This window comes from Petaurus breviceps, unplaced genomic scaffold (genome assembly GCF_028583685.1).
Source record: "Petaurus breviceps papuanus isolate PSGF00001 unplaced genomic scaffold, PetGlider_PUasm1.0 131, whole genome shotgun sequence".
Classification (NCBI taxonomy): domain Eukaryota; kingdom Metazoa; phylum Chordata; class Mammalia; order Diprotodontia; family Petauridae; genus Petaurus; species Petaurus breviceps.
Window position 1 is genome coordinate 4468941 of NW_027185674.1, and position 21303 is coordinate 4490243.

At 37.1% G+C, this 21303-nt stretch overlaps 1 protein-coding gene across 3 annotated transcripts in view; it reads left to right on the forward strand.

The window, feature by feature from the left end:
- SMAD2 (SMAD family member 2) overlaps positions 1-21303 on the forward strand; it is a 102656-nt gene that overhangs the window by 17261 nt on the left and 64092 nt on the right. For all 3 annotated transcript variants that reach the window (XM_069104703.1, XM_069104711.1, XM_069104702.1), the window contains exon 2: positions 8119-8410. In XM_069104703.1, coding sequence (XP_068960804.1) covers positions 8175-8410 — 236 coding nt within the window. In that variant the 5' untranslated portion in view covers positions 8119-8174. The remainder of the gene's footprint in view (positions 1-8118; positions 8411-21303) is intronic.

Consider the following 21303-nt stretch of genomic DNA (forward strand, 5'->3'; position numbering starts at 1 on the left):
GGGGGGGGGGGGACGGTACATACAGAGGGTATCGTAATGTAGCATGTAGCGCAGGGGATCACCTTCACTACAGTAGCAATCTCAATAGGGCTTATTTTCGGGATAGGTCTTATTATTGGGGAAACACGGGTAAGCTCTTTGGGGGGGGATTGTTTCCCTTTTTGTCCTTGTTTTGTGGAAACTTAGTACTAGAAAAATACTAGTTAATTTGAGTTGAAGTAAGTGGAAGAGTAAAGACAAAAATATAGGAAGACAAAGAATTCCAGAGACAGAGCCTTAGGGGGAACACTTGTTTAGAAGGTGGGAGAAAATAGAGATAGAAAAAGTTTGCTCAGAGATAGAGAAGAGAACTAGGATCGTCGATGTGGAGCTAGAAGGGCCTTTGAGGCCATTTAATCTACCACCCTCCCTCCTTCGGTCAAAGTATTTTGTTTTATTTTGTTCATTCTTTTTTACAGGTAAGGAAGTGAGGTTTAGGAAAGTTAAATGACTTTTCCACAAGGTTTAAACTCAGGTATTCAGGGATTGTTTAGTGTGGTCATGCTGCATAGCAATCAAGGAGAATGAGAACCAAAAAGCTCACATGATCTGGAAATTAAGTGCACTTTGGGGGACCTTTTGAGAGAAGTGTCAACAGGGGTGGTGGTGGTGGTACGTTTGGACAACTCATTGAAAAAGATTTGTGACTTCTAGTGGACTACAAACTCTACTTGATACATGAGTCAACGGTGTGATATGTTAGTAAAAACTAATGTGACCTTGGCCGCATCAATAGAGGCATTCTTTCCATGAGTAAAGAGGTGAAAGTACTCCTGCATTCAGCCCTCAGACCAACTTTGGAGTACTATATTAAGGACATTAAGTGGAAACATGTTTGAAATGGGACAACCAGAATAGTGGAAGGGCCTTGTGAGGATGGACTGAAGGAAATTTGAGTATTTAGCCTGGAAAAGAAGTGAGTTGGGGGAACAAAGTTGTTGCCTTTTAAGTATTTGAGGAACTGTCACGTGGAAGATATTACACTTGGTGTGTTTTGCCTTAGAGCATCGAAATAGGAGGAAAAGGGGTGGAAATGCAAAGGCAAATTTGAGATTGGTTTTAGGAAAAATTTCTCAACATTGAGAGATATCTCACTTCCTACTTTGGAAGGCATAATATTCCACTCCTAATGGGAGGTCTTCAAACAGCTTGTTGAGTATATTGTAGTGGAGATTCTTTTCTGGGTATGGGTTGATTTAGATGGCTGCTGCTCTCCTTTCCAATTTTGAAATTCTGAGATTCTGTGAATAGTGGGGGAGGAAGCCAGATTTCAAGGGGTTGAGGAGTGAGTGGGTGGTGAGGAAGTAAAGACAGTGAGTGTAGACTGTTCTTTTGAGAAGTCTGGCACTAGAAACAATATGGGGGAGAGAGGTGAAGGGAAGGGTTGGGTTTTTTTTTGTTTGTTTGTTTTTTGGGGTTTTTTTTTTTTTTTTGGTAGGAGGGATTAGGCATGTTTATACCAGAGGATGGAATCATATTGGGGATTCAGGGCTCTGATGATGGAGCAGCTTTTGCTAATTTGGAGATCTTCTTGATATATTCACAGTAAACTTGTGTGTTTATCATTTTCTTTGTCAGTCTTTCGTGAATATTGAACACTGTAGGTAAAATTCTATTATATAACTACTGAAGATTTAATACATATATTGATTTATTGAAGTGAAGTTGGGGAGTTCAGTATTTGAGTTTTTGAATCCTGACTCTGCTCCTTAATCCCTCATTGAAGTTGAACAAATTAGTTCTTTTTGTGTCTCAGTGTCCTGTAAAATGACCTCTAGGGTTCCTTCTAGTTCTACAGCTTTGCTCTTTTAACGAGTATATAATTAAAATCCACATTCCTAGTATTCAGGAATTTGAAAATTTGCAAGAGGGAAAATAATTCTTTACTTATTATGGCAAGAAAGAACTGTCTTTCACATGCCTCAGTTTCATTTTTTTCCCCAAACTTTTGGATCTTAATCTAAATATTGCAAGTTTTTTTTTTTTTCTCAGACAAGGAAACTTAAAATGTTTTAAGTAAGGAGAGGTTAGTGACAATTGTGAATGCATGTCAAAACCCCTAGTGTAGTAACATTTTGATTATTCAGAGTTCAGGTATTTGGTAACATCTCCTTTTTGGATACACCCTAGTACTAGGAAATAAGCAATAAAAGACTCAGGGCCTCTAAAATAGATGACCCTAAGGCTTTTCATCTACTTACTCAAAGGAGGTGGCCTGACTCATCTTTACTGTTCTCTTAGACATACTTCTAAAAAGCTTGGTTTGCAACCAAAGATTAGGATACAGGGCAAACTACTAAAGGCAGGAATACTGATAGCATCTAGAAGTAACAGTTGACAGCAGGGAAGGAGATAAAAACCAAAAAGACACACATTCAAAAAAGTGTAACAGTATGGCTCCACTTAGTATGAAGGCAAATACCCTATATGCTTTAGTAGTTCAAGAGGCTATTACAGCACAATAGCTGATTTTTGTAATCATTGACCATAAGTCATTAGATTACAAACTCCTTAGGGATAAGGAATGTCCTGTTTAATACCTCAGGCTGGACCAGCCGTGGTGCTGGGAACACAGTAGTTCTTTAAAATTGGAAGGAGTCTTAGTCCGGATCCCCTTATTTTACAGATGAGGAAATGGGCCCAGAGAGTTTAAATAATTTGCCCCAAGGTCACATGTGGAAGATAAGGAATTTGAAAAGAGGGTTCTCCGACTCCAGAGCCATTGGTCTTTCTACTTTATGGTGCAGGCTATCCTTAATAAACAACAACAAAACATTTACTCAGAAAATTTTGGGGGAGTTGTCAGTATCACTATCAATCACTAGATTGTCAGTTTAACTACTCTCCCTTCCATTCTTCCACCTTTCTACCTCATCTGGATTAATTCATCAGCTTTCTAACTGGTCTACTTGTTTCCAGGTGCTTTTCCTAGTCACTAGTCTTCCCTAATCACTGAATATTTTGAAACAATTCAAAATAGGACTTACTGTGTAGCAAACATTTCCTTATGACAGAATTTGGGAAATGAGATTAAATGTATCTTATTTTGCTAGGGTAAAGAGGATTTTTATCTTTGTGGTTTGAATAGTTCAGAAGAGATAGACATGGGCTAGAATGTAGCACTAAGATACTGTGGCATTGAGACAGAGAGCAGGGGAATAAATTATTAGGGATTGAATATAGACATTCTTTAACCCAGAGAAGTAAGCCAGCCTAGCCTGTTCAAGGATAAAAAAATTCAGGAGGCTTTGTGTCTGGAACTAAGAGTTACAAATCAATAAAATTTAGAATTTGGTGAAAGGAAAACCCTTGGGTTAAGGACAGTTTTCTTGATTGGTTCAAAGGAAGAGTTTATGCCCAAGAAAGATAAAAGTGTCCATCCAGCTAGGGCCCAAGGCAGAAACTCACCTCTACTTTATGAAATTCTTTCCATCGAAGCTCACACTACCTGTTCCATAATAGCCTGCTCACATTTCCCTTGCTAGAAGTGATATCTTTCTTCTTGAATCAGGTCATTATTTGACATCTCATGTACTTTATCATTTTCTAACTTAATTTAGGTACTATTCTAACAATATAGCTGTGGTTTTGAGCTTTTTTTTTTTTTTTTGCTTCCTTAAGAAACAAAAAAATAACCTTTTAGCCTCCCTTTACCCCTTGAAACCTAAACTCCCACACTACCACCAAAACAGACTCATTTTTCAGAGTTTTAAGTATTTCCTGTAATAGGTCATACCTGGACATTACGTTTCTTTTTGTCTTAATGCTTCTACCTCTAAACAGAATTAAAAGGGCAAGCAGTTTGTTTACTTAGTGTACTCAAAGAACCAAAACAATGCACATTCAATTCTGGTTATTGATAGGTAGGCAGAAGAGAAACACTCATTGACCAAAAGTGGTAATAAATGGATAGAGACCCTAATGTCCTGAATTCTGGATATCTACCTTTCCTTCATTTGTCACTATGCAGTCAATCATTGGGTTGTCAGTTTAATTACTATCCCTTCCATTCCTGCTATCGCCTTTCTATCTCATCTGGATTATTGCATCGGTTTCCCAACTGGTCCACTTATTTCTGGGTGTCTTCCTTCCTCTTCTTTAGTCATAGCTTGCACACCCCTGCCAAATGGCACTTAAAGTATTTTCTGTGCTTTCCTTCTTTCCTCCGTCTTCCCTCTCTCCCTTCCTCTTCTCTCCTTCATTCCTCCTTCCTTCAACAATTGCTTATGGCTTTATGCTTGTAATATACTTCCTAACTTCCACCTCTGACTTTTGAAACCTACATTATCTGTCCTTTAAGATGGATTGCTCACATATTTCCTCAGCCAGGAATTCTTTTTCCAGTCTTCATTTGGAATTGATCTTTGCACTATTGTAATGATTTTATCATACTGTTATTATGCATTGTTTGTTGTATGATAGTGCATATGTGTGTGTTCTGCCTTTCTTTGAGCAGAAACTTCATGAGTATATTGTGTTCCACATTCATGTTCATGAAATCGAAATTCCTTTTTAACTGGTTGAATCTGTTGTCATCCCACATTTTGCTCCACCTTTAATCCTTTAGTTCTGTTCTTTGTTCTTACCCTGACCTCCAATTCCTGAGGCCCTCAGTTCTCTTCCCAGGCAGTCACCCCTGCACTGTCTACACTATCCACTCCCCATCTTGACACCTTGGTGAATCAGTTCAGTTTTACTTCATCCTCTTTGGTCAAGTCATTTGATACCTTATCAAAGGTCTTGGGCCTGGCAAGCCTAAGTCCTGATCTGCCACAGTCAGTTGTCTTTGCTTTTACTCATGTGCTACTGAATGAAGCCGAAGAAAATAATAAAATATTGCCTACTGGACCTAATACAAACTTTTGTTTTATGATATCAACTGGGCCCTCACTGCAACGAGGCAGATCTTTTACACCTCCTAATCAGTTCACTCTCCCATCTACCAAAGTAGCTTTTCCAAACCTTTTTACCTTTCTTCAAACCTTACATCACATCATCTTTCAGCCTCCACCTTCTCAGCTGAAAACCTAGACTAATTAAAAAAAAATCTTTAATTATTTTGTCTCATTTCACTGAAAAAAAAAATTGGGGTCATACTTTGAGATCTCCCTCTTGTCTTTTCCTTATCTTTCATCCCTTAAAAGCCTTCCTCTATTGTTTTTTTTCACCATTTCACATAAAAGAGGGGAGACCTTCTTTGCCAAGACAAATCTTTCCACAGGCACAAGGGATCCCATTCTATCCTCATCTAGTAGAATGCCCCTCTATGATCCATACTGTGTCACTTCACTTAAATTTCTCTCTGTCTGCTGCCTACAGATACATCCAGGTCTCTTCCATACACAAAAAAAAACCCTTACTTGATGTATCATTCCTTACTAGCTATCATCCTTTATCTCTCCTCCCTTTTGTGGTTCAGCACTGCAGTCTGACTTCTCACCTCACCCATTTAACTGAAACTACTCTCTCCAAAGTTACCAGTGATCTTTTTAATTGCCAGATCTCATGGCCTCTTCCCAGTCTTCATCTTTCCTGAATCCTCTGTGGCCCTTGTCACTATTAATCATCTTCTTCTCTTCGATGCTCTCTTCTCTAGCTTTTTGTGACACTGCTCTCTTTTCTGGTTCTCCTACCTGTCCAACCACTTTTTCTGGGTCTGTTGTTGAATATTCATAGTCATGACCATTAACTGGGCTGTGTACTGGGCCCTTTCTTTATACTATTTCCTTTGGTTATCTTATCAACATCTCTTCGGTTATATCATCTCTAGGATGATGAATTTCCAAACCTACAAATCTAGCCCTAACCTTTGTGTCGACCTTCAGTCTCACATTTTTGGTTATTGTGAACTGGATGTCTAGTTAACTTTTTTTTTTTTTTTTTGCTTTTTGGAGGAGTGAAGTTGGAGTGAGCAGTTGGGATTAAGTGACTTGCCCAAGGTCACACATGGCTTTTTTTTTTTTTTTTTGGGGTTAAATGTCTGAGGTGGGATTTGGACTCCAGGGCTGGTGCTCTATTCACTTCGCCACCTAGCCGCTCCTCTAGTTAACATCTTTAACTCAATGTGGCCAAAACTGAACTTATGTTTCCTACCCAGACTCTCTCCTTTTAAGGATACTAGCTACTTCCCAATCCCCCAGGCTTGCAACCTAGGTGTCATCCTTGACTATTCACTTTCTTACCTCCCTCCCCTCCACATACAATATGGTTCCTAAACCTGTCAATTTTAACTTTGTGACATCTCTCACACATGCCCCTTTCTCTCCATGGATGCGGACACCACCCCCGTGCTTCAGGCCCTCATCACCTCATATCTATACTCTTGGCCAGTAGCCTTCTGGTTGCTTTCCCTGCCACAGGTGTTTCCCTACTCCATTTCATCCTCCAGTCAGCTGCTAAATTGATACTCCTAAAACGCAAGTCTGATCATGTCACTTCCTTTCCCCGCCCAACCCTTGACCCCCATTCAATCAACTCTAATCAATCAACCCTGCTGTTTCCACAAAATACCTGTTTGGTATTTAAAGCCCGGGTCCCCTTCCTACCTTTATACTCTTAATAACTTACTCCTTTCCATGAGTTCTCTGATCAAGTAGCACTGGCCTTTCTTGCTCTTCATTGAATGAGATGCCCCATCTCTGAACTCTGGGCATCTTTACCCATCTTCTTCTCCATCTCAGCTTCTTGGCTTCCCTCAAGTTCCAGACAAAATCTAGCCTTCTACAAGAAGCCTTCCCTGATCTTTCTTAATTCCAGTGCCTTTCCTCTGAGGTTATTCCACTTCATCTTGTATATAGCTTGTCGGTCTGTACTTGTTTGCTTGTTGTCTCCTCCATTAGACTTTAGGCTGCTGGAGGATAAGGACTGGTTTTTGCCTTTCCTTACATCCCAGTAGGAACTTAAGGATTCTCACTTGTTGAATTGACTTGGTTATCTTCCTCATTCCAAAGTCCTTATACAATACAGTGCATAAAACAGCACGAAAACAGTTGCTGGATGAATAATTGCATGTGCTTTGAGAAATTAGTTCTTTGCTTAGAAAAAAAGATTTACTCATTATTTTAAATGTTCTATCTTAACATTTACTGTTAATGTAATTAAACATAAATTGATGCCTCTTTTGTAATAAATATGTTTAGTATTTTGCTAAAATGTATTATCCAGTCTTTTGATCAGTGAATCAGTTAAGCATTATTAGCATGTACTAGACATTGGGGAAACAAGTACAAAAATGAGACAGCCCATACCTTCAAAGAGCTTATATTCAATGCAAGAGAATATAGATAAATAAGTACAGGGTGTTTACAAAATTAATTTAGAGGGTGAATGGGAAGAGACTAACAACTGGAAGAATCAAGAAAGGGTTCTTAAATTTGATGGCACTTGAGCTGAATCTTAAAGAGATGGAGGGGGTTCCAAAAGGTAGAGCCGAAGAGGGAGTTCTAGATATAGGACACCTTGTTACAAGGAGTGCGTGAGGAGAGAAGGAATGTTGTGTGTAAGGGAACGACAAATAGAATAGTTTAGCTGGAGCATAAGGTGGGGGGAGTTTTGTGAAATTAGCTTGGCAAGATAGGACTTTGAAAGTATATTTTATTCTAGAGGTAATGAGAGCCACTGAAGCTTCTCTGGCAGAAGTGTCATGGTCATTAGTATGATCACTTTGGCAACTATTTGGATGTTTGGAGAAGGAAAACATTAGCTGTGCTAGATGTGGCAAGTATACCAATTAGACGATTGCCAGTAGCCCAGACAAGAGGTGACAAAGGCCTCAGTGGAGTTGTGGTGGTGTGCAAGAGATATTGAAATAGATCGGATTGGGTGAGAGTGAGGAGTCTTAGAGGTGACTGAGAGCCATGGTGGTGCTTTCCAGAAATACAGAAGTTAGAAAGAGAGCTGGCTCACTTGTGGATGTGTTTTAGTTCTAGATGCCTATGGAACATCCAGGTGGTTCAGTAGTTAGTGACTTTTGTCACAGTATTTCCCAGATTCTGCCTTGCTTGATCTCTTTTTACGTAATCTGACTAAAATTGCTACTTGATTCTGGAGTCCTAACTTATCCTTTGATTTCTTTTCTAGGTTGGATAAGGAAGCCCCCTTTGCTTCTGTGACTTGCTGCGGTCTGTGGTAAGAACATGTCATCTATCTTACCATTCACTCCACCAGTTGTGAAGAGACTGTTAGGATGGAAGAAATCTGCCAGTGGTTCTGGAGGAGCAGGTGGTGGTGAACAGAACGGACAGGAAGAAAAGTGGTGTGAGAAAGCAGTTAAAAGTTTGGTGAAGAAGCTGAAGAAAACGGGAAGATTAGATGAACTTGAGAAAGCTATCACCACTCAAAACTGTAATACGAAATGTGTGACAATACCAAGGTAAGCGGTGTGTGGTTCTCAGGTTGATCGTCCTGAGGGAATAGCAGATCTGAATTTGGTCTCCAGATGAAAGTTAAGGAAATCTCTGTGACAGACTTGGAAGTTACTTGCAAACCACATGTTTCAGTGTTATGGTATTAGAGGTGTATTGTATTTTGCAATTAAGAATTGTTTCATTGTATTTCATAAAGCCATTTCCTGGAACACTGAGGAAGTTAGGTTAAGGAGTAAAAACTTAGATTGTGTTAAGAAGTTCTGTTGCTTTTGGATGTCAGTTCAGTAAGGTAACAATTTGCCTAGTTTTGAGTGTACTATAAATAAGGAACGATCATAGTCTTTTTTTTTCCCAACCTCCAGTCCATTTTTTTTTCCTTGGTCATCACTTCAGTCATCACTGTATAAAGAACATCTTTAATATTTTGGTAAATTTATATATACTAAATTGGTGTTTATCTTGAGCTGTAACACTCTTCCCAGAAAAGAAAAAAATCTTAAAAGTAAAATTTTTTTAGTGCCAGTATACAACAGGACTTAACCTGAAACTGATTTTTTTTAATGAAATTTTTTTTTAGGATTAAGCTAAGAAAAAAATCACTTCATTGAAACGCATATGAGCTTAAATAGATTTCATTTTGCAGTCTATGAATTAATCATCGATTATGTGTTTTTGCATGTAATGCTACTGTAACATTTAAATATACTAATACTAACTATATGCTGAAATAATAGAACTTTGCAAAATAGAAGTTAGCAATACCACATTCACAGACTATAAAAAAGTAACTTGTGAAGCATTCCATTTAGCACATTCTCTTTTTGTCTGGCATTTTTCTTCTAGGGTAACCAGCCTCCCCAGATTACCTTTATTGCCCATGAATCTCAGTAGTAGCTTCAGTAATGACTGCCAACTGACCTGTTATCTGTTCCTGTTTCTGAATTATCACTTCACTCTATTGAATTGACTCATTTTTTCTTTAGCTTCATCATTTCATGTATTCTCTGAATAATTTTTCTCTTTTAAGAGTGTAAAACTATAGTTGACAACTAATTGGGTAGATTTAATTTTATATTGTATGGTACTTAGAAGAATGGGGAAAATTGGATTAGTTTCATAACACTATAAACATAAAGGTTTTAATACTAGTAATTTTTGTGGTGTCTCTGTTAAAATAATGTTCAAGTCTAGTAATGTCATTGATTATTCTAGGCAGCACAAGAATGAGTACGTTCTTATGTGGTATGTGTGGGAGGAAGTGTTTAAATTTTTCATGAAATGTTGAAAAAAATTTTTTAAGAGCTCACAGCCTTTCCCTCCCTCCCTCCCTTCTTTCTTCCCTCTCTTCTTTTCTTCCTTCCTTATGAGGAAATTACTATCTTGTTGAAATTTTACCTCGAGTGGAGGGACCTTGGTTCAGAGGGGAGGAAGGAAATTATATCAGTTGGAGTCTGGCTAGTAATATATAATATAATATAATGTAATATAATATAATATAGTAATGTAATATAATGTAATAGGAATAATAATATATAAAATAATATAATAGGAGGAAGACATTTGTGGGTGGGAAGAAAAAACTAGTAGATTTCAGAAGGATATTAGTGGACTTAGGGCCAAAGAAAATTATAACAGTGATTTTATTTTTTGTTATAAATTCAAGTTATGTCATTTTAAGATTTAAACATTCTTTGTTTTATGAACATAAGTAAGCTTGGTGGATATCAAGTGTTATTTGCCTCAGAATTACTGAACTATAGGTAGCATTCTGCATTTTAAAAAATTGAACTATTTAGAGCACCAGCCCTGGAGTCAGGAGGACCTGAGTTCAAATCTGGCTTCAGACACTTAACACTAGCTGTATGATCTTGGGCAAGTCACTTAACCCCAACTGCCCAGCCTTCCCCCTCCAAAAAGCAAAAAAAAAAAAAAAAAATTGAACTATTGTTCAAATGTCCCAAATCAGCACTTTTTTTCTTGACTTTTAATTTCCTATAATTTTGGAACTTTGGCATAGGGTCTAGGTGGAAAGATAGGAATTTTAAGGGAATCATGGAAGGAAAGGATGAATCCTTCTAAGCTCTAGGTGGCTTAAAGAATGAATTTGACATACTGCAAGGGAGAAAGAAAAAAAAGTTATTTAAGACTTAAGTTACAGAGAAGGTACTGACCAGCATTAGTAGAGGGAGCTTCCTCACCTGAGAGTTCCCTGTACAGATGAGATCACAGTTCTGTTCTCTAGTCCTTAACAACTTTCTTAAAGCATTTTACACCTTTAGGTGACTCTTTACTACAGTTTTGATTATTGTGCAAAAGTAAAATTGCATTTTATAGATAGAAACTCTGACCCACTAAGATTGTGAATTTAAGTTGTGGAAGCATAGCTTTAAATAGTTGAGTACAAGTCTACTGTTCTTTTCGCTACACTAATATTGTCATCCCAGATTGTTTATTGAAAATCAGTTCAGTACTTGAGATATTCATAGCTGTGTTTATTCCCCACTAAGGAATTTTTTTCTCCATTAAAAAAATTATTTTAATTGTCCTGTTTTTACTTTGGAAATATTTTTGAAGTCTAGCCATTTCAGTTTCAAAGGTCAGTTCTACATTTCCATCTCTTTGCTATTTATTGGGTTCATTTAGAATTTAATTGAATTATAATAATTCTAGTTGATACATATATTGGTAGACATACTTAAGGCTGCCTTGAGACTCCAGGGGGGTAAGACTAGGCAAATATGCTTAGCACACTGCTTGGCATATAGTACATGCTTAATAAATGTTTATTGACTGATAGTACAAAGCTGGAGATAACTTAGTTGGTTTCTTGTTACCAACAGTTTGCTTATGGTCTGAATTCATCCCAATACTACTTATACTTCCAATTCCAGTGATGATGAATCCATTCTCAAGGCAAAACCACTAATCGCCTTATTCAGTCTACTTCAGTTCTTTCATCCCCATGTATTGGAACTCTTTTTCTGTCCTATGTCATACTCCAGCTCTCTGCCCCTTCAATTGCTGCTCCTAAAAATCCCATTATATCATTAATGAACTTCCTTTCACTTTATACCTCTTTTCCTTTTGTGCTCCTTCCATCTTTCATGAAAACCTAGCTCACTGCTGCATCCCCCTGGCCATCCTTTCCATTAATGTTAGAAGCATTTCTTATACCCCAGACACATTTGTGTTGGAGCTTAAGTTGATTTATTCCTTCTTCCTCATTGCCATTTCCAAACCCTTCTTCTGACGGCATCAGTAAGCAGCCTTGCTTGTTTTGAGGATAACTGCTCAAATATATCACACATTCCAGATCCTGGTTGTAGAATTTATTAATTGGCTCACAGTTTATCTGCCCTCTCCAAACTAGACTGCCTTACTTGTATTATAGAACTTCAACATGTGGTTTTTTTCCCCCCTTTAATTGTTACTGGTAATTTTTTTAAACATTACTTCCATTTCCAAATATATTTCTCTTCCCTTTTCAGAGAGCCATCCCTTAAAACAAAAATTTAAAGGAGTGAAAAACAAAGTGGCCTCTTGCTACTTCATTACCCATATGACATCTTCTAACTGTGGACATATCCCAAAGTTCTGTCCTTTGTCATCATCTGTACATCCTCTCTTGTTGTACATATCAACTACCATGGGGTTTATCATTTGTATTCAGATTACTCTTCTACAGATGTCAGTCTTTTGTCAATATTGTACCCCTGTGTCACCAGTTGATTACTGAACATTATGAACTGAGTATCCCATAGGTATCTCAAACTGAGAAAGCTAAGAATCAGAGGTTAGGTGACTTGCCTGTGGTCACATTGTTAATGTATGTTTTAGGATTAAAGCACAAGTCTCTTCTGATTCCAAGTCTAGTCTAATGTTCTACATTAGCCTTATAATAATAACAATAATAGCTTTATAATATTAGCAGTGATGATGGTGATACAAGTTTTTACTAAATGTATGAACAGTTACTTACCTAAGCACCATTACTTAAACGATTGTGGTTAATTTTATATTAAAAGATTTACAGATTTCATCTGTAAAATGGGAATAATTGCACCTACTTCTCAAGGTTGAGCATAAAATGTAGTATTTGTAAAGTGCTTTCCAGACCTCAAAATTGTTTACATGCTGTTATTACTAGTAAAAATAATAAATTTTACTTTCTATTGTTGACTTATTGGATTTTCAAAAATAGCCTCCCTTTCATACTCCCTATATGTTCACGCATCATTAAATGAATAAATGTCCTGAAAACCAAAATGGAAATTTTAAATGGCCATTGAATGGTAATGGAGCAATGAAATTTTAAAGGCAGGACTACCTGGATATAAATGTAAAATTGTTGATAGGACAGGACAGGGGAATCTTTGGTATCTGTAACTTTTCTTTTAGAAACACAAAAGTCTCAATAGATTATGTATTAAAGATTTTTATAGTTGGCTCGCTGTATTAGAGTAGAGTGAACACTGAAATGAGAGTCGAGACGTATATTTTTGTCCCAGCTTTCTCACTTATGTTATATCCATCAAGTTACAACTCCTTTGAACTTTCATTTCCTAATAGGAAAAGGTAAGAGAAGGTGATCTGAGATATTTTCCAGCTCTATCCTATGATTTTATTTATTTTAATTTTGGTTTGGTCTAACAAAACATAGTGGAGTAGTGCATTTTCAGCATAATCTGAAATTCTGAATTAGTTGAGTCCAGTATAATATTAATGGCACTGTCAAGTCTTCAAAGAGCGGCTCATTTAAAAATAGGAGTCTGAAATGTGTTTGTACTTATATTTGAAGATGGGTGTGGCTGACCTAGAAATTTAATTAAAATAATTCACATTGTGGGGAGTTCCAGAGGAGCTTACTTTTCTTAGAACAGGGAAAATAGCTAACTGCTTTGGTTATAAAGAGTGTTTTCTTAAAGCTGTATTTGAGATTAGTTGCTAATTATATAGCTTGGAAGCAAGATTTACTTCAGATCATTTATTAGGAAATAACCTAGTTTAGCATTTCCAAATTGGATTAGATTTACACTTGTAGGAACTCAGTAAATGTTGAATTGAATTAATATAAATTACTGATGTTCACTGAATTGTAAACTTAAGTCTCTACTAAGTGCTTGACATTAGTTGTATGAGTGATCAGAAAAGGAGGAGGAAAACCAGCAGAGTGCAGCTGCAGAAGTCAGGGAAAGTAATAAGTATCATAAGAGTCAGCAGTGTCATGTGTATTACAGAGAGATCCAAGAGAATGATGGGCGAGAAAAGGTTAGTCATTGTGTTTGGCAGTTAGGAGAAGAATGGCCTTTGAGAAAGCGAGTCAGTAGAGCTAGGATATTGAGACAAGAAGTATAACTAATCTTTTTCTGAATCGGCCTAAGATTGGATTTTAAAAATCACCCATGGAAATAACATCAAGGTTAACTTAACTCAACACCTGGGTTAGAAGGCAATTTCCGGCCATGTCCTTCCTCTTCATTTTCACATTTTCTTTCTTTTTTATTGGTTAATTTTTTCCCTTTTTTCCTACCTACTATTGGTATAAACAGTGCTTAAAGGAATAAGACTTGCTTTTAAAGAAGTTGTTTACATTCTGAATTAGACTTTGAACAAATGTTCAGCTAAGAACAGTAAGACAAAGAACGACTTAGGAATACAGAGGAATACTATTGCTGTACAACTTAATGTTTCTTATAGCATTCGTGTGATCTGCAATAGTATGGACTTGAATAAATGATACATTAGTCTCAATGCACTGGTCTTCATTAATTTTGCAGAAAATTAATTTTTAAAAAAAGTATACCACTGCTGTGGTGATTAGATGATAAATGGGAAAACAAACCTAGAAAGTACATCCAGCTATATTTTTGAAGGTGTGGTCTGAGCACCAAGTTTTCATTTTAAAAGTTGTTTTTGGAACTTCTCAGGTAATATTATAACATAAGTATCTACTTTTAGATTGTTACTTGGAGCTACTGTGTGCTCTTCAGTGATGGTGATTGTATTTTGTCCATTTATGTTGTAAGCAACTACTGGAGATGTTTTTCAAAGATAGAAACACATGACAGGACCTTAAATAGTTTTTCAGTTGTATGATTAAGAGATTTTAAGAGATCACCTAGCCTATCTCTCCACTTCCAAGAAGCCAAGCCAAACAAAATGTGTGTCAATTCTATTCTTAAAACACTCTGGCTAGGGAATTTCCACTACTGCCCTCTGTTCTAATTTGGGATGACTCTAACATTTCAGCTGTGTTTAAAGGTATGGATACCTTTTTAGGTAATGACAGTTTTTAGGAAGTCCTTAGTTTTTGAAGTGGACACTGGCCCTAAACATTTTAAATACTTAAATAATTTCAATAGTGTACTATTTTATATATGATTTTTGACTTTTGGAGATTTTATTTGAATTCACTTCTACTCAACTATTTTGGGTTAAGGGTGGTTTTTTTGCCAATATAGTCAGTGCTAGAAGTTTACATCAATTTTTTATCTTTACTAATTGAAAGGTTTGATTTTTGAAGACATAAAATCTTAAGAACTGGGAGTGTATAAGGAGGTGTCTTATCAAAGCATTTACTCAGCACTTATTTTGTATAAAGCATTGTAGGGAATAAAGAGAGATATAAAACATGGCTCCTGCTCTTCAGTAATTTACAGCCTTGAAAGGAGAATTTAGGAAAAATTTTAAAGTGTTTTTTATATTTCTCTCACCTATTACAGATAGATGTCCCATTGTAACATTCCCCCACAGGTGGGCATTCAGCTTCTCCTTGAACACTTCAAGAAGAAATTGATACTTGGATTTGGATAAAGCTCTAATATTAGTTCTTTGCTTATAAGAACTTAAATCTGTCTTCTCAAAACTGCAGAATCAAACATTTTTGTTTGGAATGGACTTAGGTAACCTCATCTAGTCTAACCTATACTCACAGAAGAATCCCCACAAGTCAACATCCAGCCTCTGCTTGAAAACCTTCTTTTTTTTTTCTTTTTTGGAGGGGGTAGGAAATTGGGGTTAAGTGACTTGTGCAAGGTCACACGGCTAGTAAGTATTAAGTGGCTGAAGCCAGATTTGAACTCAGGTCCTCCTGACTCCAAGGCCGGTGCTCTATTCACTGTGCCATCTAGCTGCCCCTTGAAAACCTTTAATAAGAGGGAACTCACTACCTGCTTAGGCAGCCTGTTTCACTTTTGGATAGCTCTCGTTGTTAAGATAATTTTCCTGACATAAAGTTTTTCCTAAATAATAATTTCCTTTCATTCATTTGCTTTTAATTCTTCCTGTTAGACCAAAAAGATTAATGCCTCTTTTACCTGACCGTTCTTTAAATTCTTAATGATAGCTGTTATATCTCCTTGGGCATTTTCTTCTTTCCTTTCTTATAAGCAATCTTCATATGTGACATGGACTCAGGGCCCTTCACTATTCTATTTGTACGTTGGATGATCTCTAGTTTATCATTAGCCTTAAATTGTGGACTCCAGAATTGAACACAGTACTTCAGAATGTAGTATGACCAGGGTGGAGTACAGAGAGACTAATACCTCCTATTCCTGGAAGCCATGCCATTCTTAATGCAGCCCAAGATGCATAAGCATTTTCAGCTGTTCTGTCATACTGCTGACTAATATGTGCTTGGAGTTCACTAAAAAACCTCAGGTCAAATGTTCCTGTTCATTTCTTTCTCATTCTTTATTTGTGAAGTTTATTTTTTTTTTTTTAACTCAAATGAAATACTTTACATTTATCTTTACTGAAATATATCTTAACAGATTCAGCCTAGTGATGGTGTGTTTGGATCCTTTGTTGTCAATAGGTAGAAGCAACTAAAAGGCAAATATTTGGTTGGGGAGAGGATGATGCTTGATGTCAGGAAAACTCTTTAGCTATTATATAAAGAGCTATCCAAAAAAGGAATAGGCTGCCTAGTGAGGTAGTTGGTACACCCCCATTGGCAGTCTTCAGACAGATGCTGGAAAACCTGACCAATTTGTGGGATAAATTGTAGTGGGGATTCTTCTTTATGTATGTGTTAGACCAGATGGCCAGTAAAGTCCCTTCCATCCTTATTAGCTATTCCTTCCAGCTTGTCAGCTGCAGAGTTGATGAGTTTGATCCAAAAACATTGATAAAAAGTGTTAAACAACATAGAGCCACACGTGAATCCCATTAGTGAGACAATGGAGCCAAGTTAACATTGAATCTTGAATGACTCTTCAGTCTAACCATTCAACCTTTTCTGAACCCATCTAACAGTATTATCACATTTTACTACGTATTTCATCATAGGATGCTCTAACAAATGGTTTACTAAAACCTAGTTTAAATTATAGCCCCAGAATTTCCCTGATTTATTACTTTATTAACTCTGTCAAAAAGGAAGTTAATATTATTCTGGTGTGACCTATTCTTGTTGAAGCTGTGCTGGCTCATAGTAATCATTGCTTTCTTTTCAAGCTTTTCATTACCCTGTCACATTAATGATTCATTCTAAAATTTTCTTGAAAATCAAAGTTAAGCCTTTTGTTTGAAGACTCTTTCTCTTCTTTTTTTTTTTTTTAAATCAGGACATTTGCCCTGCTTCTAATTAATCAGTAAATATTTATTTAGTGCCTCCTATGGGCAACAGCACTATGTTAAGTCCTGGAGATAAAAGAAATCTTGAAAAGACTTGCTATGCAGGAGCTCACATTCTAATGTTGGGGAGGGTTGGGATGCAGATAACTTTGTACAGCTAAGATATATGCAAGTTAGAAAGAAAAGAATCACCAGAGGGAGCATACTGGAATTAAGTGGGCATAGGGAAAGCTTCCTATTAAGGATCAAGGGAAAGAGGATAGTAATTATTAGTAATCATCATTAAATGTTGATAGAGCACTTTTCATTTGATTGTTGAGATCAGAAGCCAGGCTGTAGAATTAGGTGAGTGAGAGGAGAGAAAGTATAGACCCTACTTGAGAAGCTTGGCCACAAAAAGCAGAAGAAGTGGGTTGATTGATTAGTGAGAATGAAAGTTTTTCGAGAATAGAAGAGATGTAAGTATGTTTCTAGGCAATAGGGGCACAACCTGTAGATAGGGAGAGATCAAAGATAAATGAGAGTGTGGGGATGATAGAGGCTTCAGCCTGCTGGAGAAGACAGGATGGCATGGGATTGTTTATGCATGGAGAGGGGTTAGCCTTGCTAAAGAGAAGGGTCACCTGTTCATGTTTAACTGGAATGGAGGAGATAGTGGTAGAAGACATCTAGGAGATGTGAGATGAAGAGAAGAGACCAGACAGCTCCCAGTGAATGTCCTCTTTTTTTTTTTTTTTTTGCAGTAAAATATGAGGGAAGGTTCTTAGGAGAGAGTTGGGGGATAAGGGACCATGGAGGAATGGAAAGGTTTATGAGAGACACTGTAGTGAATGGGCTGTGAGTTAATCAGGTGACTATAAAAGGATTGCCTTGCACTGGTGAAGGTCCAGTTGGAGAACATGTAATATAAATTTGTAGTGGATTCACTAGGCACAATTTCATGATTTTTTTCCATCTTTGTTCAGCAGTACATACATAATATCCAAGGCCTGAGGCTTGGCAGGTGAGGATGGCTGTATTAGGGAGCAGGATAGTCCTACCTCTTCTTTCCCATGCTCATTAAAATACTGTTGGCAGTAACTTGGCAGTCACACTCACTGGTTCTTTCCATATCTGAGGATGCCGTTCTTCTGAGCCAGGTAGCGTGTCAGGGGTGACCAGGTGTGTGTTTTCTTATTCTTTGCCTGCCAGACTTTTCTACGTTTTCTCTCCTGCTTCAACTAGAATTTGAGAATTTAGGAATTTTACATTTATTAATTCATTTGATTCTTAACTTGGATATCAACTTGCTGTTGACCGTTTTTTCCCCTGTCATTTCTAGTTCAAATGGGTCGTTCTCCCCTCGACAGAGCAAGGAGGAAAGTGCACTAAGAACTCAGCAGGTCTGCTTTTCTTTCTTGTCCACTATCATTGTCTTGTCCACACTGAGCTGTGGTCCTTCACCTAATATAGCTAGAAAGCTTTTATGTTGTCCTTAGCCTCCCTCGCCAGCCTTGCCTCATTTTGAACTTTAACATTTCCTAATGTTATTTTTACAGAATCATTCCATGTTCTTGTGTTTGCCCTCTGTACCTTCCTCTTCTATTCAAAGATACTTAACTAGCAGATCAATGGAATGCTGATATATAGATTACCTAGATTTTAGCAAAGCATTTGATAAAATATCTCTTAGTGTAGTTGGTGAGTTCTCTGTGCATCACCTGTTGGCTGTGGTTCTGCTTTCTGGTGCTCCTTAAGAGTAAGTTCAGTACTTATACTTCTTTCTTCCCCAGATCAAACCAACACCTTAACTTCTTTTAATTATGCCCCGTAATACATTTACATATATTTATGTCTAGTTCCTCCCCATACCCCCTTCACTTATTCCAACTACCTCCCCCAATAATTATCGATACTGTAAAGTACTTCATTTTGTCAGTGTTCTCTCCTCTCTCTTTTTTTTTTTTTTTAAAGAAGGGAGGCCCAAATTTGAAAATCATAACCTTGTGTGATCAGGCCAGTATAATGTGACTTAACTCTTACATTAATGCAGCAGAATAGTGCCTTATTTATTTTAGTAGCTGATTTATAATATTGATTCATTCATCACATAGACCTTTGTTCATCTGGGTCTCTATTCTGTATAGTTGGCCTTTTGGTTCTAAGTGGAAGCCCAAAAGTTCCATTTTGTGTTTATGACATTTTATCTTGAGTATAGTTTTATATCTATGAGACTTAAATATATATTGACTATAAGTTATGTGTAAGTTATATATATTTATATACACACACACACACACATATATATAAGACATTATATCTTAAATAAGGCACTCTTCTGCTACATTAATATGAGTTAAGTCACATTATACTGGCCTGACCACACAAGGTTATGATTTTCAAATTTGGGCCTCCCTTCTTTAAAAAAAAAAAAGTGGCAAGGAGAGAACACTGGCAAAATGAAGTACTTTACAGTATCAGTAATTATTGGGGGAGGTAGTTGGAATAAGTGAAGGGGCATGGGGAGAAACTAGATATAACTAGACATATCTTTATTTTCATCTACCTTGTCAAAATTTTAATTTTAATTCTGTCACCTATTCCTCCCAGATTTGTCTTTAGAAGATGGTTATATCTCAAAAGCCACTATCTGTCAGTCGTAAAATAACACCATATGAGGATTGAGAGACTTTATGAAGGGATGTGGCTTTGAAGAGGAACCTTGAAGGAAGATAGGATTTTAGGAGGTAGAAGTGAGGAAGAGGGCATTACACGTACAAAGGAAAGACTGTCCCCTTTTGAAGGCGTGGAGAAAGGGAGCTGGTTATTGGGTTTTGACATTAGTTAACAGTATAGTTTGTTTGGTTCATAGTGTGTGGAAATGAAATAAATCTGGAAAGGTCGTTTGGAAACAAATTGTAGAGTGTTTTAAAAGTCAAAAGAGTTTGTGTTTTATCTCTTGGAATTAAGAGATGAAGGAGGTAAGATTTACATGTTCAGACTTTTTCCTTAGGAAAATTATTTTGGCAGGTATGGAAGATGGATTGGGTAGAGACCAGAACTCTGAAGTAACATTAGGGGGATAATAATAACAACTGCCATTTACATAGTGCTTTAAATTTTATAAATATTTCCTTTCCATTCAAGAATTTATGGAATCCAGAACTAGGTAGACCAGTTGAAGCTATAGTGCAGTAGTCCATTTGAGAGAGAATGAAGGCCTGAATTAGAGTGGTGACCATGTGAGTAAAGAGGAGGCACAGACAGGAGAGATGCTGGGAAAGTAAAATAGAAAAGACTTGGTAACTGATTAGCTTTGTGGAAGACTTGAGAATAACTCTTAGGTTACCAACCTAGGTGACATCATAGGAAGGATGGGTTATGTACTCAGTAGATAAAAAGAAGTTTAGAAGTGGGGTGAATGTGGGAAGAAAGATGAGTTCTGTTTTGGACTTACTCAGTTGGTAATTGGGATTTAAATCTAGGTGTTACTATCTCCAAGTCTAGCAGACTATCTTGCTTCTAATCATTCCTTCTTTTTTTTTTTTTTTGACCTATTGGAGGGGGGGAATGGCAGAGCAGTTGGGGTTAAGTGACTTGCCCAAGGTCACACAGCTAGTAAATGTTAAATGTCTGAGGCCAGATTTGAACTCAGGTCCTCCTGACTCCAGGGCCAATGCTCTATTTACGGTGCCAACTAGCTGTCCCATCTTCTAAGCATTCTTTATGCAGCTTCTAAAGACTTGATTTGGGTTAGATGTGTGAAATGTACATTGTTATGTTTGAATTTGACGTTTTTTATATGCATCTAAAAGTTTAGTTGACATCTGTTTCACATTAATTTGCCAGGTATATGCCCCCACCCTTAAACCTCTTGAGCCTTCCCTTGTAGCAAAGGAAGATGGCTAAGTAGAACCAATTGAGAAAAATGTTTGCATCTGTCAACATATGCAACATTAAGACACATAACATTAAGACACATTCTCAAGTGCACTTGAATCAAAAGAACGATTCCTGGTTAGAAGAACATATCCTTACAACAAATATTTATACAAGAAGTGAACAGTCAGTCTGTTACTTTGTCTGAATCTAGCCCAGTAATGCCAAAAGTGGTGATTTTTCTTAGCCTATTTCAGGCCTGTACAACCTGCAGCATGAGGAAGGATTTCCTCTACATTTATTGGGACTGCCTGAAATCCTTTGGCAGGCAAGTGGCCTAAGCTCTGTAAGCAGCCTGCTGGCCACAGGTTGTGCAGGCCTGAACTGTTTATTTACTATGTATGCTGTATACTTTCCAACTTACTTGGGACAAAGTCAAAGATATTTCAGAGGGAGAGAG